General features: G+C 37.3%; 1 protein-coding gene across 1 annotated transcript in view; it reads right to left on the bottom strand.

Moving 5' to 3' along the window:
- The window catches only part of LOC124101634 (contactin-associated protein-like 3), a 209,584-nt gene that overhangs the window by 27,894 nt on the left and 161,164 nt on the right, over positions 1 to 20,526 (bottom strand). Inside the window, exons 14-15 of the mRNA XM_058583459.1 lie at positions 10,498 to 10,654; positions 5,061 to 5,188 (exon numbers count right to left, since the gene is read on the bottom strand). Of these exons, the coding sequence (XP_058439442.1) occupies positions 5,061 to 5,188; positions 10,498 to 10,654 (285 nt within the window). The remainder of the gene's footprint in view (positions 1 to 5,060; positions 5,189 to 10,497; positions 10,655 to 20,526) is intronic.

The raw sequence follows: 20,526 nt of genomic DNA, 5'->3' as shown, positions 1-20,526 counted from the left end.
GGAGGTTACTAGCCAGGATATATAAAGATCTCAAAAAACACCCCAAAATTAACTCACTCAATAAATGGATAAAAAAATCTAAATAGACATTTCTCAAAAGAAGAAATACAAATGGCCAACAAATGTATGAGAAAAAAATGCTCAACATCCTTAGCAATCAGAGAAATACAAACCAAAACTACATTGAAATTTTACCTCACCCCAGTTAGAATGGCAATCATCAAGATTACAAATAATGATAGTTGCTGATGAGAACATGTAGGAAAAAGGTATATTCATAAATCATTGGTAGGACTGCAAATTAGTATGACCACTTTGGAAAGAAGTATGGAGATTCTTCAAAAGATAGGAATGGAACCATCATATGACCCAGCTATCCTGCTCATTGGTATTTATCCCAAAGAACTAAAATCAGCACACTGTAGTGACACATGTATACCATGTTTAGACAGCCCAATTCACAAGATTCATGCTATGAATCAGCCTGGGTGCCCATCAATAGACAAACAGATAAAGAAAATATTATATATATATGAATGTACGTATATATTCACAATGGGGTTCTACTCAGCCATAAAAAAGAATGAAATTATGCCATTTGATGGCAAATGAATGAAATGGAGAACATCATGCAGAGTGAAATAATCCAGGCTCAGAAAGTCAGGGGTCAAATGTTTTCTCTCAAACACAGAAATTAGAGATAAAAAGGGAATAAAAATGGGGATCTTATTAAAATAGAAGGGAAACAAGAAGAGGATAGGCAGGGGAAAGGGGGAGAATTGGAGATGACGTTGGTCAAATTATGCTAGGTATGTGTATGAATATATTGCAATTAATTCCATTCACATATAATTACAACTCATAATTAAAAAACAATAAATAATCACAAAGACCAATGAAGTAGAGGTAGGTGATCAAGGGGAGGGAGGAGGGGAGGTAAAGGAGACACACTAGGGATTGAAATGGATCTAGTTAAGTTATATGCATTAATGAATGCCAACATGACTGTCACTATGATGTAAAGCTGTAGTGCATTAATAAGAACATTTTTTTTCAAAAGCAGAGAAGTGATGCTCTGTCCTTCGGAGTGTATCACTTGCACTGTGCTAATGTGTCCCACTACTTGCCATGTTACTTTAATTGCTTTCTGCTATGGTATCTGTCATTGCTCCCATATAAAGTCAATATTTTTCTCTTTGTGATTTGAAACTATTTGGACATCTAATGGCCTTTACATAACCTGGTCCACTTTTCCATCCAGTGGTTTTATAGCAGATTGATGGTCCTTGAATTGTGGTGATACTGGTGATGTTCCATCATTCCTTGACATCGTGCTACTCTGTTAGGAAGGGCTTGTTTCTGGACCTCCTATTTGTTTTTTTATCCATTTCAATTTTTTATCCAGCATCACTCCTGGATCCCTATTGTTATAAATTGTTTATAATCTACTACTATCACTGATTTCAAGGCTTACGCTGTCCCAAATCAGGTCAGAGGGAGCCTTCTCAAGACCCTTTGACAAGAGCGGTTGATTGGACACAGTGCAATTTTTTGAGCAATTATTTTTATATAGCAGGACCTTCTGGGCTTATCCTCTACTTTCTCTGTCCCATCTCTGAAATCAGTCATTTTCCCAAGGAGTGGTGGTTTCTTTTCATGGAGAAGGATAGAAATGACATTCAGAAGTCAAGATATCAAGTCACATGCTTTTATCTCTTTGCTACTAAGGTGCCATGACTTCAAGGCCCTCTCAGTAGTCAGATGCAGGGAACAGGCGTATCGGCACATGCACCTACAGCACACACACACAAACACACCTTTTTGTGTATTTCATATTATCTACTGTGTATATGTTAAAACCCTTGAGTTCATGCTGATACCTCCTTTTCTAGCCTAGTACCACAGGGTGCTAGAATTCGGTCTTCCTTCTTTCCACATGGGTGACCCCATTCTCAGTGGGGTCACTGAGAAACATCTGGTTTTGTAATCCTCAGTGGATTTTCATGTTTCATGTTTCCCTTTCCCCATGGCCTGGCACAGTAGGGCCCACCATTCTGGGCTGCTTAAGGGAAGCTAAAAGAACCAACTGAAACTGTTTTAAAGAAAGTAGAGATGAAGAGAAAGAAGAAGGAGGAATTGGGGTAGGGGTGTCAGCCCTATTTTTAATTTTATTTAGAGACAGGGTTTCACTGAGTTGCTTAGCACCTCACTTTTGCTGAGGCTGGCTTTGAGCTTGCAATCCTCCTGCCTCAGCCTCCAGAGTCACTAGGATTACAGGTGTATGCAGCTGTAGAAGGAATTTTTGAAGAAAGAATTATTTTGACCATCACCTCACCCTCTGAAGTTTTGTTGAGAAATTGACATGAAGGAAATGCCCTGAGTCATCTCAGGGTTACACCCACATTCGGAGAGAAGTGAAGGGCTGGTATGAGTTGCCAGAGAACAAAGAATCCAGAAGAAAATTTAAGTGCAGAATTCTTACAGACCAGTGCTCGAGATCAGAACCTCAACAAACAGGAACCATGGCTCCAAATGTGAAGGAGCTAATACTGAAGTGTAAAAAGAACTGGATGCCTGTGGCATCCTGATATAAGTATAGGATACACATCGTGTTGTGATGGGAGCGCAGAACAGGACACTTGTAATTGTTGAAGATAAAGCAGCACAGAGAGCAGTTGATCGGACACAGTGCAAGAGACCCCTCCTTCATCAACTTGAGACATGGGGAAAAAAAGTGATAGAATGACAGACCCTAGACCTGAGATCACAGTTCAGAAGGGACAAGAAAGATGCATCAGATTGTGAGGAGCTGGATGCGAAGAAGAATTGAACCACATCATGTATCAATCAATCAAATGGATCAGAGCTGCCCGCTACACACCAACAAGTTAAAAAGCTATAACAAAGTAAGGAAGGGAGGGAGCGTGGCACGTGTATGGAGGAATGCTTAGATAAGTGCACTGAAGAGGGGACAGACAGAGATGAAAGGGACTGGAGGACAGAGGGCATGCATGGAGTAAAGCCGGCACATGTCTCAGATGCAGAGAATCCAACACATGAAACGCAAGGCATTCAAAGCATAATAAAACCATTCTTCTTAAACAAGAACAAAGTACTGAGATCAAAAAGCACAGTGGTTGCAGAAAAATTAATAGAAAATGACTAAGACTCAGGCCTATTCTGGGTGATGAATAAGATTGAAGGGGGACAGGTCAAGAACTGGGGAGCGTCTAAGGTCTCACCCCACTGCAGCTGGCCACAGTTTCACAGAGCCTGAGAGAAAACACACCTTTCTGGGTTGGAGTCAAAGGACTTTATTATTTATATCACCATGAGATGTGTGAGCACCTCAGTGTGAGCATGGTGGCCTTGCTCTGAATCTCACAGAGCCATGTGATTGGTGTGTGATGAGGATCCCAGGGACAGGAGCCCAGAACTTTCTGAGCAAGCAGCAAACGGCCCAGTGCCCTTCACTCTGGGGACTGGTGAATCATTGGTGGTGATGATGTACTCTCCTGGAGCTACTCTGTTTCCCACACATGCACAGAAACTGCCTGGTATTAGGGGACAGCAATGACACACACTCTGACACTCTCAGCAAGGACATGCAGGGATGCTCAGGGTCCACATTGGATGACCCCTCAGCAGCACCCTCCTCATATTAAGGGAGAGAAGTAAAAATCAATACTCCAGACGTCTGCCCAGCAGCATACGATGCTTATGAGAAAAAAACATTGGAACTTTCCCCTAAGGAAAGAGGTCTCTATATCGAGCCACTAGCTGCTCGTGTACTAGGGCAACAGGGGATCCTCACAGGTTTGAAAGAATTCTGGGACTGTGGAGGCAATGAGCCCTGAGCGGGTGAGGAAAACCTTGACCATGGCGTTCAACCTTGAATGAAAATCCTGCAGGGAAAAACACTATCTAATACCAGAGCCCATGATGGTGATGTGGTGTGTACAGGGTCTGAGAAAAGAAAGTGGCATTCACTGTTTTTATACCGTTAACGGTGTCCTGAAAATATAAGGGCAATCAACCAACATTCTCAATCATTCACAAATTTGGGAAATAGTTTTCTTAAGGACTGTTCCGGAAGAAAAACAATAAATGGACAATTAACCAGTCAACCAAATAATATGTTAAAATAAAGAGAAGTCATTCTCTGTAAACTAATACAGGGTGAGCATCCATAATCCAAAAATCTGAAATCTAAAATGTTCCGTATCCAAAAGTTTTTGACGCCACAAGAGGGAAATTCCACACCTGGCCTCCTATGACAGGTCACAGTCAAAATGCACGTGCACCAAAAATATTGTATAAAATTACCTTTGGGCTATTTGTATAAGGTTTACACGAAACACGAGTGTCATTTAGACTTGGGTTCCATCTCCAAGAGATCTCATTAACGCGTAGGCAAACATTTCCAAGTCTGAAAAACACCGCTTTCCAAAACATCTTGGGTCCCGAGCATCTCGGGTGAGAGAGATTTAAACAGCTGTTCACTCGTGAAATGTTGATCTTTAACACAGACGCAGTGCTTTTCCATCCCTGTGCTCATTATGGTGTGGATTTAGAATGTCCCCCAAAGCCCATGGGTGCCCAGCCTGTGTCACTATTGGGAGGTGGTAGAGTCTTTAGTGGGTGAGTCTAAGTGGAGGAGGTTGGGTCATATAGTGTGTGCCCATGAAGGGGCACTGGGTCCTGGCCCCTTCCTGTCTCTTTGCTGTGCAGCTGTGGCAAAGTGAACAGCCCCCTCTGACTCTCTCTCCCACCATGATGCCCTGTGCCACCACAGGTCCAAGCAAAGGGCCAAGTGTCCATGGACCCAACCTCCAAAACTGTGACTCAGAATAAACCTTTCTCCCTTTAAGGTTTTCATCTCAGATCTTTGGTCACAGCCACAGAAAGCTGAGGAGCACGAGGCTTTCTGATATCTGCTCTGGTCCCAGCACTGCCGTGAATTTTCTCTCCAGCCAAAATAAGGGCACTTACTTAGTTTTTTTTAAATAATCAAAGTATGTTATTATAAAGAGAAAGCTTTTTTTCCTGCCAGCACTTACTGTCCCCCTGGCAGAGCAGAGGCCCCAACGTATACACAGCTTCAGAGGGCGGTCGGCCCCTGTCCTTCATCACCACTTGAATGACTGGCAGGTACTCCTTCTGGGAAAGGACTGTGATGTCACTGGTCCTGGAAAACGACAAAGGGACCCTTAAGATGACTCCAGTTCTCTCTCTCTCTCTCTCTCTCTCTCACACACACACACACACACACACACACACACACACACAGTCACCTGTGATCTCTTATTTGAAACTGACATTTCAGAACTTAATGGAACACTTACAAACATTTTTGGCATTTTGAGAGCACAGAAACTGTTAAAAACTGAAATCAAAGTTTCTCTGTACATGATTGTGACTTTGCAGGCCATGTAGCCTCTGCGACTACTCAGCTCGGCCACAGGCACTAATGATGGGCATGATTGTGGGGTGATCAAAATTTATGGACACTGAAATTTGAACTTCATAACAAGTTTGATGTGTCATAAAACACTCTTCCTTCCAATTACTTAAAAATGTAAAACATTTCTTAGTTCATGGGCCAGACAATAACAGGTGAGTGGGCAGACGTGACTCACAGCAGTAGTTTAGCGACTCCTGATCCATTTGCCAATTCCTGAACTCACCGAACACAGAGAATAAAAGGGGCAAATCAAGAAGGGGGCTCATTTTGCAAGCACCGGATAGTATTTTCAAGATAATCAAGCATATAAAACTGCTCTTTAAAAATTAGTCTCAGGATACTACTCAAGCGATTATCAATTACAGATATAAATAGTTACAGATTTAGATCTTCACAGAATTTTACCATTAAATATTTGAAATCCTTTTATGGTTATTGGGTATTTCTTTCCTCAATAACTTTGTAAATTGTAAAATTAAACCTACAGATCAAAATGAATTAAATAGAATACCTTTATAAGTAATACACAAGTTAATGTATGTGAAAGTTCTGTGAGATGCAGAACCCAGCTATCCAGTGTACAAACATCGATCAGGCCCTGAGAGAGGCACTGAGGACACATGGGAAAAAACAGTGTGTGCCCCTAGTGCACAGCCCACCGGGCACTATGTTCCAACCATAGTTATGGCCATCAACATCTTCCTACGTGTGAGTGACTGAGAAATACAAGCAGGTCTGGAGCAGGAGCTGGGAGGGCCTGGGGTCCTGGTCACAGCTGTGCCACTCCTATTCTCTCTGTCCAAAATAATGGCATTCATCTCTTCTTTTGCAACCTGTTTATGTTTATTTTGTGACACTCAGTTGTGTACATATTCTGATTCAGAGACAAGGCACCCTTACTCTGGTTCCTCGTCCTGCTCTAGAATCTCTATAGAATCTAATAAATACTCTTGTCCTTAAGTCACTCATTTCTAAAACCTTCCTTGGCGTGGATTTATGGCCAAAGATCAGAATAATTAATATCAAATCATGTAAATCCTTTCATAGTGGCAAAAAATAAAGTTTTCTTAAGTTTTTATTAAAGACTTTAGGTATCAAAGCTTGAAATTGGAAAAGATAGAAATAAAATAAAATGGCTATATTAAGATTTTCATCATGTAAATAAATGAAGTAATCTGTAATGTATAAAAGAGATATCAATTAATGTAAGTCAGGTACTCTGCAATATGTGAAATATTTAGTGATACAGAAAGATTATTTCTCATATCCAGACTAACATCCCATAAGCTTACCTAGTCATTGATGTTTGTGCAAAGAACAGAGCATGAGTTATGAATTGTCACCATCATTTAGCTCTGGAGTGGACTGATGGTTGACAAGCAGAAATGTTCTCCTAGGAAACAGGGTAGGTCAGCTTAGGAGGCTGTGTATGAACACAGCAGGCATCAAAACCAGCATTTCTATCATTTCTATCATCTCATCAAGGTAGTCTAGTAGGGGAGCTGCACTTCTATGAGCTATTTATGAAGGATGCTTGAATTTTAAAAACTCATTTTGCATAGAAGCTCCAAGTTTCTTGACGTTTAACGCAGCATACAAAATACTGAGCTGTGTAAGGTGACAGCTTGTATAGGGCACCTCAGTTGCATTGGAGGAGATACTAAGTCTCCCCCTCCCCCATTATTTTGGAAAGCTCCCAGTCAATCATAAAAAAGGCTAACATTTTTCACCAATTTTTTGTTGGTATAGGCAGATCTCAACCTTTGCAGATTTATATAGATTATTGAAGATTTGCCATAGTTACCAGACTTCCTCAAAATTTCTTCAGCAATTGGGACTTGTTTTTTTTTTCTTTTTTCCCTATTATTTTCTGAAATTTATACTACAGGTAAAGTAGTCCTAATTTGAAAACCTAAAATGGGAAAACCTCCAAAACATAAAACATTTTGAGCCCCAACATGATGCCACAGGTGGAAAACTCCACTCAAGACCTTTTGTGATGGTCAAAGTCAAAATGAAGATGCATTAAAAATATTGTATACAGGTCCCTTTAGGCTGTGTGTATTCAGGGTTCAGACTTGAGTTTCATCCCTGAGATATCTCATTAAGTATTTGCAAATATTCCAGATTCCCCAAATCCAAATTCTGACACACTTCTGATCCCAGGCATTTCAGATAAGGAATACTGAGCCTCTAGGTAGTGTAAACATGGGAAGAGTATATTTCTAGATATGATAACCCCTTCCAGTAGTATTAAAAATTCAGTAAGAAAGCTTTCAAAGACTTTTTGCTTGAAAGTTCCCATTGTTCTAGAAATTATGCTTTCCTAAGAAATGCCATGACTTCTAAGAACTACTATTAATTGTTTACCAAGAGATTTGATTTGATGCAAAGTAGAGCTATAAATTTGGGGAGTTGTTAAAAAAGCCAAAAAGGAAAAATGTTGAGTCCACCTCAACATTTAATAACTAGGTTAGTAATAAAATACATATCATGGTCCACAACTAATCTTAAAATCTTTCCAGTTTTTCAACTTCTGTTTCATTGACCTCTTGCCTCTCTCTTGGCCAATTCAGCCTGCATTAATTAATTACTATCGTAATACAATTTGTCTTGATATGTGCTAGGACCCATCTCTTCATCTTGATCTTCATCTTAAAAATCATCTTGCTTATTCTTTGAGTTTCCATATGGATTTGAAAATCCACTTGTTGCAATCCACGCCAATCAGTAAAACACTTGGCATTTGTTAGAAATCCCACTAAATTTATAGAATAATTTGGAAAAATTACATCTTTAAAAGAGGGCTTCTCAATAGCAGTGTTTTTGGCATTTGGACTGCATAGTTTTGTTCCATGAGGGTTGTACAGTGCATTGTAGAATATTTAGCACTTTTTTTTTTTGTACTAGGGATTGAAACCAGGGGTGCTTTATCACTAAGTCACATTCCCAGCCACTTTTATATTTTATTTAGAGACAAGGTCCCACTGAGTTGCTTAGTGCCTCGCTAAGTTGCTGAGGCTGGCTTTGACTCGTGATCCCCCTGCTTCAGCCTCCCAAGGCCTTTAGCACTTACTAAAGACACAGAAACATTCCTTCCTTTGTGACCACAAAACTGTCTTCAGATAAAACAAGCATTCCCCGGGGGATCAAAAGCATACTTGATTGAGGACTACTGCTTTAAGCTACTACTGACTCATAGAATCTATGACAGTAGTGAATCAATCTATTTATTTGTCTTCTAAATCTCAATATTTTTTAAGATAAAAGTATTATACTTATTCTAAAGAAATTTACATTATAACATAGCAAATAGTTTTTATTAAGTCTTGCAGTGTTAATTAATTTATGCTTTTATAGATATTCAAGTAATTTCTCAATACTGATTGATCGAAAATTCGGCTTATCAACTGAACTCTCATTCACCCTGATAGTATTTCATTATATCACCTTCAATTTTCTGTGTAGGCAATCATGTCATTGGTAGGTAATGATGGCAGCTTTGTTTCCTTTTTTACAAACTTTTCATCATTTGTTTGTTGTGTGTTTCTGTGTATGTGTGTAGGTGTTTGTAACTGGCATGTGTATGAGCTTTTGTGTTTTCTACAATGAATGGTTGCAATATCAATTTTCTTAACTTTAGTTTTGAAATACTCTTGCCTGTTTCACTTACTGATTCTCCCTAGTCATGTTGAAATCTTTCAGTGTTTTGAATAATATCTCTATTTCCCTTTGCTTCCTTGATAATTCTTTCTTGATATACTTTTTTTTCTTGATATACTTCTGATGGTGCATATGAGAGTTGTTGGAGCATCTCATGAACAAATCTCAGCATCATATAGGGTCCAACTTTATCCCCAACGGTGTGGTTGTCTTTGTCTGACCTAATACAGCTACACCTGCTTCCTTTTGATTTGTATTTACCTGGTAAAAATGTCTCACCCTTTTACCTCCAACTTTACTGGGTGCTTATGTTCTCTTCTGTGAACAAGCTATGGTTTCTTTAAAAAATATAATATGATAATGCCTAACGTCTGACTTCAAAATGGACAGAGAGTGCCTCACATTCATGGGGTTAGTTGCACATCTGGATATGTTTAGACTATCTTATGTTTTGCTTTATATCTGCCCTGAATAATAATTAAACAAAAGTCCTTAGACAAAAATATAAAATAATAATAATAAATATAAAACAATATTATATATAGCTGCAGGGATCATCCTAACTAGCAAAATAACTTATGGATTTTTGGAGAAGTTGAATTCTATGATGTATGTATATTGTAGAGAATGTATAAAAGACTCTTGAACAATGTCTACTATAAATTTATACCTATAGATTGACTTGGAGCATAGCTTAACATTTTACATTATTAGAGTGCCTTTTACATATGTGTATTTTATGTTAAATGTTTGGTATATTGGAATTACTGTAGAAATTTAATGAAAAAGTCTTGCTTTAATTGGTGTGCTATCTAATTATCTTTTTTTTTTCATATACTGCTTTAAATGAGCTCCTGACTACATCAAACAGGAGCTAAATGGGTGGGGGATATAGTTGATTCCTTTTATACAAAACCTCTTGGAGTTCCATCGTGTTAATGGAGTTCCCATGTTAAAGTTTACTCACAAATTCCTAAGAAATATATAGTGTTATCTCCTAAATATATTTAAGACAAAGCTTTGGAGGAATTCACCTTCTGAATTATTGCCATGAGTGCCAGATTGCTCAATTAAACTGAACTTCAGAGAGAAGACACTTGACTTTTAGTGAGTGGGAGACTTACCAAGTACTTCCAATTGAAGAAGAATAAAAAGCACATTATCTGGTATTCGCAGTGAAATAGTGAATCTTTGGTCATACAATTTAATCTTTTGATTAACTGAAGGTATTCCATCCAAACTTATACTTTTAAGTTACTTGAACATCATGTAGTTACTTATTTGTACCGATCTGACTGCTGTGTAATTAACTATGCATAACTGAGGAATAAAAACTACATTTCTGTGCAGGGACAGCATGTGAAAATCACCATTCATCCTGGTCACCGTCACAGCTGCAGTGATACTGAGAGTCCAGGCAGCTCCCCTCTCGTCCACAAGTGCACTTTTGTGCATCTGGCAGAGAACCTCCCCAGTAAGTGTGAGTTCCATTGGTTCTTCTAGCCCACCAGCTCAGTGGGGTTCCATCTGAAAGACAAGTATGAGAAAGGTGACATCTATTTTGCCCCTCCCCCACCCCCCACCCCACCTCCGTCCAAAATAGTTCCCTTTATTCCCAGGTCTAAAATGCAAGTGTGTGTGTGTGTGTGTGTATGTGTGTGTTTGTGTAAGAGAAGGAAGATACACTTCACTTCAGAAGCTATATTTTACTCCTGCCAATAAAAATGTGGTTTCTCCAAATATATGGGCCAAGCTTCTCCCCTCAGTGTTTCAATATCTAGGCTTAAATAATCCCCATCATCTATTTTTATTTTATTAGGAAATGAGTCCTTAACTTACTTGTACATGGATATCACATATTTTCCATAAAAATAACATTCAAAAAACATTTGCCATCAAAACAAGAGTAAGAGTAATTTATATACCCAGGATGAATCTGTTTGAGATGACAAATGCTCCCAGAGCAAGTTCAATGTCATACAGAAACAATGATCTATCGCCCCACATTTTTTTTTTAAAGAAAAGTTGCTATACATTAGGCCTTTGGAAAGGCATGGCACCCTCTGTCAGGACTTAACACATATTTTTGAGATTTGTGTTTTTCTTGTATTACAAGGCCTGACTATTTATCTGGAGGCTAAATAAACGCATGGATAGGTCTTCTTCAAGTCTCAAGTGAACATGATGCTGAGAAACCAAGTCTGCCCGGTGCAGATGTTCAGTGCCATCTCCCCAACCCTGGCTGTGGTCAGATGACAGAGCTGGGAGCTATTGCCGCAGTCTGGCTGGGCACAAATCACGAGCCACTCGAGCAGGAACAAACTTTATTTCTGAACTCCACCAGCACACTCCACACACGCTCCCCAGGAACTCTGCGGCTCCTCCAGGAACACCCAACCGGAAATCCCTCCTCCGGCACTTCCCCAACCAATGCGAACTCTTCAGGAATCCCTGCGAGAGCTCAACCGGAACTCAACGGGAACTCAGCGAGAACTCAAAAGTCATCATCTTAATGGCTCGCTGGCATCACCTCTCAACCACTACTTCTGGCAAAAATGCCATGCGTCATCCTGACTCTGCTGTGGCCCTCAACAAGCTATCTCAGCTGTACAGAACCACATGTTAAGACCAGGCATGCTGTGGGGAGGGGGCCAGGATGCACATGGCAGTGAGCCTGGGATGATTACAGAAGCAGGTGTGCAGGTTAGCCCTCTTAGAGGAAGATGCAGGAGAAGATAAATTGCAGTCATCCCAAAATTAGAGGATGAAGAAAATGGAATTGGATTGCTTCAATCAATTTCCCAAATGTGCTTGATCATTTGGTGCTGTTTTTCAAATTTGTAAGTTGTTATTGTTGGGCCTTGAGTTGAGATCTGGAACTTATCCCAGGTTCTACCTTTAATGCTTAATACAACTCAATTATGATTCATTTATAGGTAATATCTCTGCATTCATCGTCCTCACTTCCACCCTCCCACCCCCAAAAGAAAGGAAATTTAAAAAAACAAAAGCAATCCTGAGAAATTTATAGAGGAGTCAATATCTAGAATCTCTTAAAAATACATTGAAAGCTTGTTACTAGGAAATAAGAGATACTCAGAAAATTTAATATTCTTTTCTCAAAATGCTACTTTGAGAAATGCTACATTACTTCCTTCACCACTACACTTGCTAGATTGAAGAGAAAAATACTCACTATATCCTAGTGCAATTTACCTGCAAATCTCCCTGTAAAGTGGTAAAAAATAAGTTTTTGAGAGATAGTAAATATCTTTGGTTCTGCTCAAATGTCTTAGAGAACAATCAAAAGACTTCTGGTAAATTTCCAGACTGATGAGGATGGCGTACACTTATCTTTTCCTGCTTCTCCCCACCAAGCACAATGATAAACCCTAGAGATAACACACAAGAAGAACCACAGGAGATTCTGAAAGGAGGAAAGAGGGAGGCTAACTGGTTAGGACCCTGAACTGGAGGGAAATTATCATAGTTCATATAGAATTTCATTACAATCCCCCATTCATGTTAAAATAAAAAGTTTCTCAGAAGGAAGAAAGATTATATGGATTAGAAAAAATTTGCTCTATATAAAGAAAGAAGGAGCATTAAAGAAAGAATAAATGAAGCTAAAATATAATATTTTGACGATCAATTGGGGTTCATCCCAGGAATGCAATGTTCAACATTTGGAAATCAATAAATGTGATTCATCACATCAATAGATGCAGAAAAAGCATTTGGCTAAATACAGCTCCTCCTCATGTTCAAAACATTAGAAAAACTAGGGATAACAGGAACATATCTCAATATCGCAAAAGGTATCTATGCTTAGCCCCAGGCCAACATCATTCTAAAAGAAGAAAAATTGAAAGCATTCCCTCCAAAAACTGGAACAAGACAGGGATGCCCTCTTTCAACACTTCTATTTAACATGGTTCTTGAAACACTGGCCAGAGCAATTAGATGAAAGAAATTAAAGGGATACAGATAGGAAAAGAAGAACTCAAATTAGCACTATTTGCTGATATTATGATTCTATACTTAGAAAACCCAAAAAAATCCACCAGAAAACTTCTAGAACTAGTAAATGAATTCAGCAAAGTAGCAGGATACAAAATCAACACCCATAAATCAAAGGCATTTCTGTATGTCAGTGACAAATCCTCTGAAAGGTAAACAAGGAAAACTATCCCATTTACAGTAGCCTCAAAAATAAATAAATAAAATACTTGGGAATCAATGAAAGAGGCAAAAGATCTCTACAACAAAAACCACATAATACTAAGGTAAGAAATTAAAGAAGACCTTAGAAGATGAAAGGGAGATCTCCCTTGTTCTTGGATAGGCAAAATTAATATTGTCAAAATGACCATACTACCAAAAGCACTATACAGACTTAATGCAATTTCAATCAAAATCCCAATGACATTCCTCATAGAAATAGAAAAATCAGTCATGAAATTCATCTGAAACATAAGAGACCCAGAATAGCTAAAGCAATCCTTAGCAGGAAGAGTAAAGCAGGTGGGATCACTATACCAGAACTTAAACTATACTACAGAGTAATATTAACAAAAACAGCATGATATTGGCATCAAAACAGACTTGTAGATCAATGGTACAGAATAGAGGACACAGAGACTAACCCACATAATTACAGTTATCTTATATTAGACAAAGGCGCCAAAAGCATACATTGGAGAAAAAAGATAGCCTCTTCAACAAATGGTGCTGGGAAAACTGGAAATCCATATGCAACAAAATGAAATTAAACCCCTATTTCTCACTATGCACAAAACTCAACTCAAAGTAGATCAAGAACCTAGGAATTAAACCAGAGACACCATGTCTATTAGAAAAAAAGTAGGCCCAAATCTCCATCATGTTGGATTAGGCCCTAACTTCCTTAATAAGACTCCTGTAGTGCAAGAATTAATATCAAGAATCAATAAATGGAATAGATTCAAACTAAGAAGCTTTTTCTCAGCAAACGAAACCATCAGTGAGTTCAATAGAGAGCCTACAATTTGGGAAAAAATTTCTACTACACACACATCAGATAGAGCACTAATCTCTAGGACATATAAAGGACTCAAAAATCTTAACACCAAAAAAACAAATAACCCAACCAATAAATGGACCAAGGACCTGAAGAGACACTTCTCAGAGGATGATATACAATGAATCAAAAAATATGTGAAAAAATGTTCATCATCACTAGCAATTAGAGAAATGCAAATCAAAACATCTCACTTCAGTCAGAATGGCAGCTATTAAGAATATAAACAACAATAAGTGTTGGTGAGGATGTGGGGGGGAAGACACACTCATACATTGCTGGCGGGACTGCAAATTGGTCCAGCCAATATGGAAAACAGTATGGAGAATCCTTGGAAAACTGGAAATGAAACCATGATTTGTCAGCCATCCCACTCCTCAGTCTATACCCTAAGGACTTAAAAGCAGCATACTACAGGGACACAGCCACATCAATGGTTATAGCAGCACAATTCACAATAGCTGAACTGTGGAACCAACCTAGATTCCCTTCAGTAGATGAATGAATAAAGAAAATGTGGTCTATATACACAATGAAATATTATTCAGTACTAAAAAAGAATAAAATCATGGCATTTGCAGGTAAATGGATGGAGTTGGAGAATATAATGCTAAGTGAAGTTAGCCACTCCCAAAAAAACCAAATGCTCAATGTTTTCTCTGATTTAAGGATGTTGATTCATAATGTGGTTGGAGGGGAATGGAAGAATTAGATGAACTCTAGATAAGGGAAAGGGGAAAAGGGGAAGAAGGGAAAAGGAGGAAGCAAGGGGGTAGGAAAGATGGTGGAATGAGACGAACATCATTACTCTAAGCACATGTATGAAGACATGAATGGTGTGACGCTACTTTGTGTACAACCAGAGATATGAAAGATTGTGCTCTATATGTATAATATAAATTGTAATGCATTCTGCTGTCATATATAAAAGATTAAAATTTAAAAAAAATGAAAAAAGGAAATAAAACAGAATGGTAAAAATGGAAAATGATAAATATATTTATGGAATGACTATCAGGTATTAAGTCTAGTATTTAAATGCAATTATTGTAGCATTTATTAAGCACTGATAATAGCAGAATATGAGAAATAATATGGAAATTAATGAAATAACACCCAAGTTTAGATTTATAACTAAAAAATGACACATAATTGCAAAGCAGTAAGACATAGATATTGAAAACTTAGGATTGAGGAAAAATCCACCTGGGATTCAGATACTGCATCTTCCTTTCATTAATCATGTTACTTTCTTGTATACATATTGCCTCTATAAAATATGGATGATATTAATATGTACTGTGTGTAATATAATATTAATATTACAATATTAATATGTAATATGGTTGTAGGTGTGAAATCTGAATAAAATAATACAGGTAATGTGCCTGATCTATAATAAATGACAAGTAAATGTTGAAAAAAATATAATATTTTACCTTATTCTTAATTGATATAATATATGAGTAAGTTCAAAATAATAGTATCAACAATGTATTGGGTGATTATAGCTTAGGGATAAGTAAAATTGGTGACAGGATTCTGATAAGGATGGGACAGAGGAATTGAGAGTACTCTGTTATAAAGCACCATCACTATCAATGAAGTGGGACAATGTTATTTGAAAATGGAAGAAGATTGATCATAATCTATATTTCAGACTCAATGGAAATTGCCTAAAAATTAAAAATAAATGTATGTGAGGAGAAGAGAAAGGATGGAATCATAAAAGGCTCAATTAAAGTATAAAAAGAAAAAGAGAGGGGTTAAAAAGAGAAAGAGAAAGGACAAAGACATTTGTGGTTTGAATGTGGTTTGTCTCCCGGGGTTCATGTGTTTGAAGCTTGGCCCTAAGCTTGGCGAAGTGGGGGTGGTGTGGACTCTTAAAAAGTGGGGCCTAGTGACTGGGGTTGCTGTTCTTGGAAGGGATCAAGGTGGTTCTCATGGGACCTGAGTTAGTTCTCATGAGAGTGAGTTGCCTTAAGAGCAAGCCTGACCCCTGAGTCTTCTTTCCTCCCTCCCTTCTCCTTCCCTCCTTCCCTCCCCCCCTCTTTTCTCCTTCCCCCCTCCCCACCTCTTGTTTCTGATTTGGTAATGTGATCTCTTGTTCCCACATGCACTCCCACCATGATGCCATCCACCATGATGTGCCAGTCTTAATGGGGGCATCTCATGAGAATTGAGAAAATACTGGCATCACACTCTTCGATATCCAGAAGTATGAACTTGATACACTTCTTTTTCCTATCAAGTATTTTGTTATGGAAATAAAAAGCTGACTGATTCAGCAACCAAAATAAAAATTGCAATAGGGTAAATAGTAATCCAAGCATCAAGGATCACGTTAAGTGCAAATGGCCAAATGTGCCAATTAAAATACAAAGACTGAGTGGACAAAAGACAAGATCCAACTACATGTTGATTACCAAAACCCCTTTAAGTATAAAATGACAGAGTAAAAGTAAAGGGATGGAGAAGGGTACATTGTGCTGACATTAATGAAAAGAAAGCTACAGTAGCTATATCAATTTCAAAGACAATTTCAGAGCAAGGAAAAGTATCAAGGATGACAAGGGGCACTGCACAATGATAAAGTCAATTCTCCAAGAAGACATAGCAATACTTAACGTGAATGCACCAAACAACAGAGACTCAAAATATGTGATGCAGAAACTGACAGAACTCCAAAGACAAAGAGACAAATTTACTGTTATTACCTCATGGAAATGTTAATATCCTTCTGTCAGTCATTGACAGATCCAGCAGGCATAAAATCATTAAGGATATATTTAAACTAAATATCAATCAACTATATCTAATTGACATTTATAGAATACTTCACCCAACAATGTAGAATACACAGTTTTCTCAGGTATATAGGTACAATTCATTAAGTTATACCACACTGCAGCTCATCAAATGAATCTTAATAAATTCAAAAGAATAGAAATCATACAAAATATGCTGTAATAATAATAACAACTAATAATAGTAGAAAGATAGTTGGAAAATCCCAAAGTATCTGGAGAGTTAACAATAAATCAAACATAGCCAAAAAAGAAGTCCCAAGTGGAAAAAATATGTTCTTAACTAAATGGACACAAAAACAGAACTTATTGAAATTTGCGAATTCCATGAAAGCAGTGTATAGAAGGAATCTATAGCACTGAAGTCAATAATCCAAGTTTCTACCTTAGAAATCTGCAGGTGGGGAGCCAACTAAATCCAAAGTAAGAAAAATAAAAGGAACTAAATTTACAGAAGAAATCAGAAAAATTGAAAGCAAGAAATGAATAGAGAAAAATCAGTGAAATAAAACCTGGTTATTTGAAAAGATCATAAAATTGATAAACTTCTAGCCAGGCTAACCATGAAAAAGGAAGGAAAGATAGAAATTTCTAACATTGGAAATGAAAAAGAGGCCATTGCTATTGATCTAATGGACATCCAAATAATATTAGAGGACTATTTTAAACAACTCAATGCACATATATTTGATAATTTATATGAAATGGAGCAACTGCTTGAAAGACACAATCTACCAAGCCTCACTCAAGGAGGAATAAACTAGACAGCTGTATGTTATGTGTAGAATCATGTCTCCAAAACAAATTACACTGAAGTCTTAACCTTCCATATCTCAAAATATGACTTTATTTGAATATGTGGTCTTTATAGAGGTAATTGAATTAAGATGAAATAATTAAGGTAGGCTCCAATTTAATGTAACTTGTCTTATTTTTTAAAGAAAGGGAAATATGAACACTGAGCTAGACACACACAGAGGTAAGATGATATGAAAATACACACAGAGAATATCATATAAAGTTGAGAGGTTGGAATGATTAATTTACAAGTCAAGGAATGTCAAAGATTGTCCACAAACCAACAGATGCCACAAGTTTCTGTTAACACTTTGATTTTGTAATTCTAGCCTTTAGAAATATGAGACAATGATTTTTTTCTTATTTTAAACAACCCATGTCTAGGACTTTGTTATAGCACCTATGGGAAAAGAAGATAGATTTTATTATTAAGTAAAATGAATCAAGAATCGATAATTTTTTCCAAAACAGAAGGTTCAGACCCAGATAATTTCATCAGAAAATTCTACCTAACATGATACCAATTCTCCACAATGTGTCCAGGAAACACAAAGACAATGAATACTTCCTAACTTATTCTAAAAGGCCCACATTACCCTAATACTCAAACTAGGAAACATTTTACAGAACAAAAAAGAAAGAAAAGAAAAGAGAGAAACTACAGAAAAATCTCTCCTAAATATAGGCATTGAAATCTTTGAAAGTATTAATCAGCTGGATCCAACAGTATGCAAAAATAATTATGCCTCATAATCAAGTGGGATTTATTTCCACATATTCCTTGAACATCATGGAATTAATTAACATCATTCCTCACATCAACAGGCTAAAGAAGAAAAACCATATGGTCCTATGAATAGATGAAGAAAAAGTGCTCAATACAATCCAATAGCCATTCATGATAAATAAAACTCTCAGCAGACTTGGAATACAAGAGAATGCCATCCACTTGGTGAAGAGCATCTAAAAGAAACCTACAGTTAGCATCAGTCCTAAAGGTGAGGGACAAGATGATTCCCCATGAAGACTGGGAATGAGAAAAGGATATCACTGCTCACCACTGCTTTTCCACATTGTACTGGAAGTTCTGGGTAATATAGTAAGCAAAAAGGAAAATAAAGTATATAGATTATAAGGGAAAATTAAAGCTGTTTTTTTTTCACAAATAGCATCATGTCTATATAGAAAATCCCTAAAAAAACTCAACAACAGCAGAAACATCTACATCTAGAAAAGTGTTTAGCTCAAGACTGCAGGACAGCAGTTGATTGCTTTCTTGTAGAAAACAGTATACCACTGGAATATGAAATTAGAAACACAACATATTTTACACTAGATCTAAAAGTTAAATATTTAGGTGTAAATTAACAAAATTGGCACATAATCTATATGGGAAAAAAGTATAAAATTCTGAAGAAGGAGATCAGAGAGGATCTAAGTAAATGGAGAGATATATCATGTCCATGGATAGGAAGAACTGAGAGTGTGAAAGTGTTAAGATCTTCCCAAACTGATCTATAGATTTAGTGCAAGCCTCATTAAAATCGCAGCAAGTTCCTTTGTGGATATTGACAACTGATTCTGAAGTTTACATAAAAAGGCAAAGACTGACAATATCCAACACACTACTGGAGATGAATGAAGTCAGAGGACTGATAGCACCTGGCTTCAAGACCCATTACAAAGCCACAATACTCAAGACAGCATAGCATTGGAAAAAGAGTAGATAAACCCATCAATGGGACAGAATTGAGGACCTACATATAGATCCACACACAGATAATCAACAGAACTTTGAAAAAGACCAAAGACAACTCAATGGGGAAAGTATAGTTTTTGCAAAAGTGGTATTAGAACAACTAACAATCCTCATGAAAAACAAGGTGAATCTAGGCACTTTCCACCTTTCATATCAAAATTAAAATGCCATACAACAAAACTTCTAGAAGGTAAAAGGAAAAAATCAAGTTGATCTTGGGTGTGTCAGTGAGTTTTTAGATGCAACAGCAAAAGTCCCATCAATGAAAATCATTTTATAAAGTGGATTTTTTAAAAATTAAAAAGCTTCTAAAATGAAAAACACTAATTTAATAAAAGACTTATCTAAAACATGCAAATAATTTGTAGAACTCAATAGTTCCATAAGTAACCCAATTAGAATGAGGCAAAAGATCTGAACAGGTACCAGAAAAAATAAGATCTATTGATGAAACACAGAATATGAAGATAACCTGAAAATCACATGTTATTAGGAAACTGCAAACACAAACAATAATGGGATACTACTGCACACTTGTTAGAGTGGTTAAAGTTCAAAACACTGACCTTGTCAAATGCTGGCCACGATGTAAAGCAACAGAACTTCTCATTTATTGCTGATTGGAATATAAAATGGCACAGGCATTTTGGAAGACAATTTGGTGCTTAATAGGCTTACCAGCGTTACCATAAGATCCAGCAATTATACCCCAAGGCATTTAAGCAAATTAGTTGAAAATATATGTGGTTGGAATAATTCTCACCTACTACATAGAAACACTAATCAAGACATTGTGATATTGATGCAGGGTAGACATATAGATCTTGAAGACAAAGAATCAAGAAAATAGTCCCACCACACAAACATGTCCAAGTGGTATCTGGCAATGTTGAAATGGTAATTCAAAAGAGGAAGGACAGTCTTTCAATAAATGGCATTAGGGAAACTGGGCCAAACTCTCACACACATAAAAATT

Source organism: Marmota monax, unplaced genomic scaffold (genome assembly GCF_021218885.2).
Source record: "Marmota monax isolate L192 unplaced genomic scaffold, Marmota_monax_Labrador192_F-V1.1 WCK01_AAM20220418_F8-fsc00231, whole genome shotgun sequence".
Lineage (NCBI taxonomy): Eukaryota > Metazoa > Chordata > Mammalia > Rodentia > Sciuridae > Marmota > Marmota monax.
Note: the sequence above shows the minus strand (reverse complement) of the source record. Positions and strands in the feature narration are given on the sequence as shown.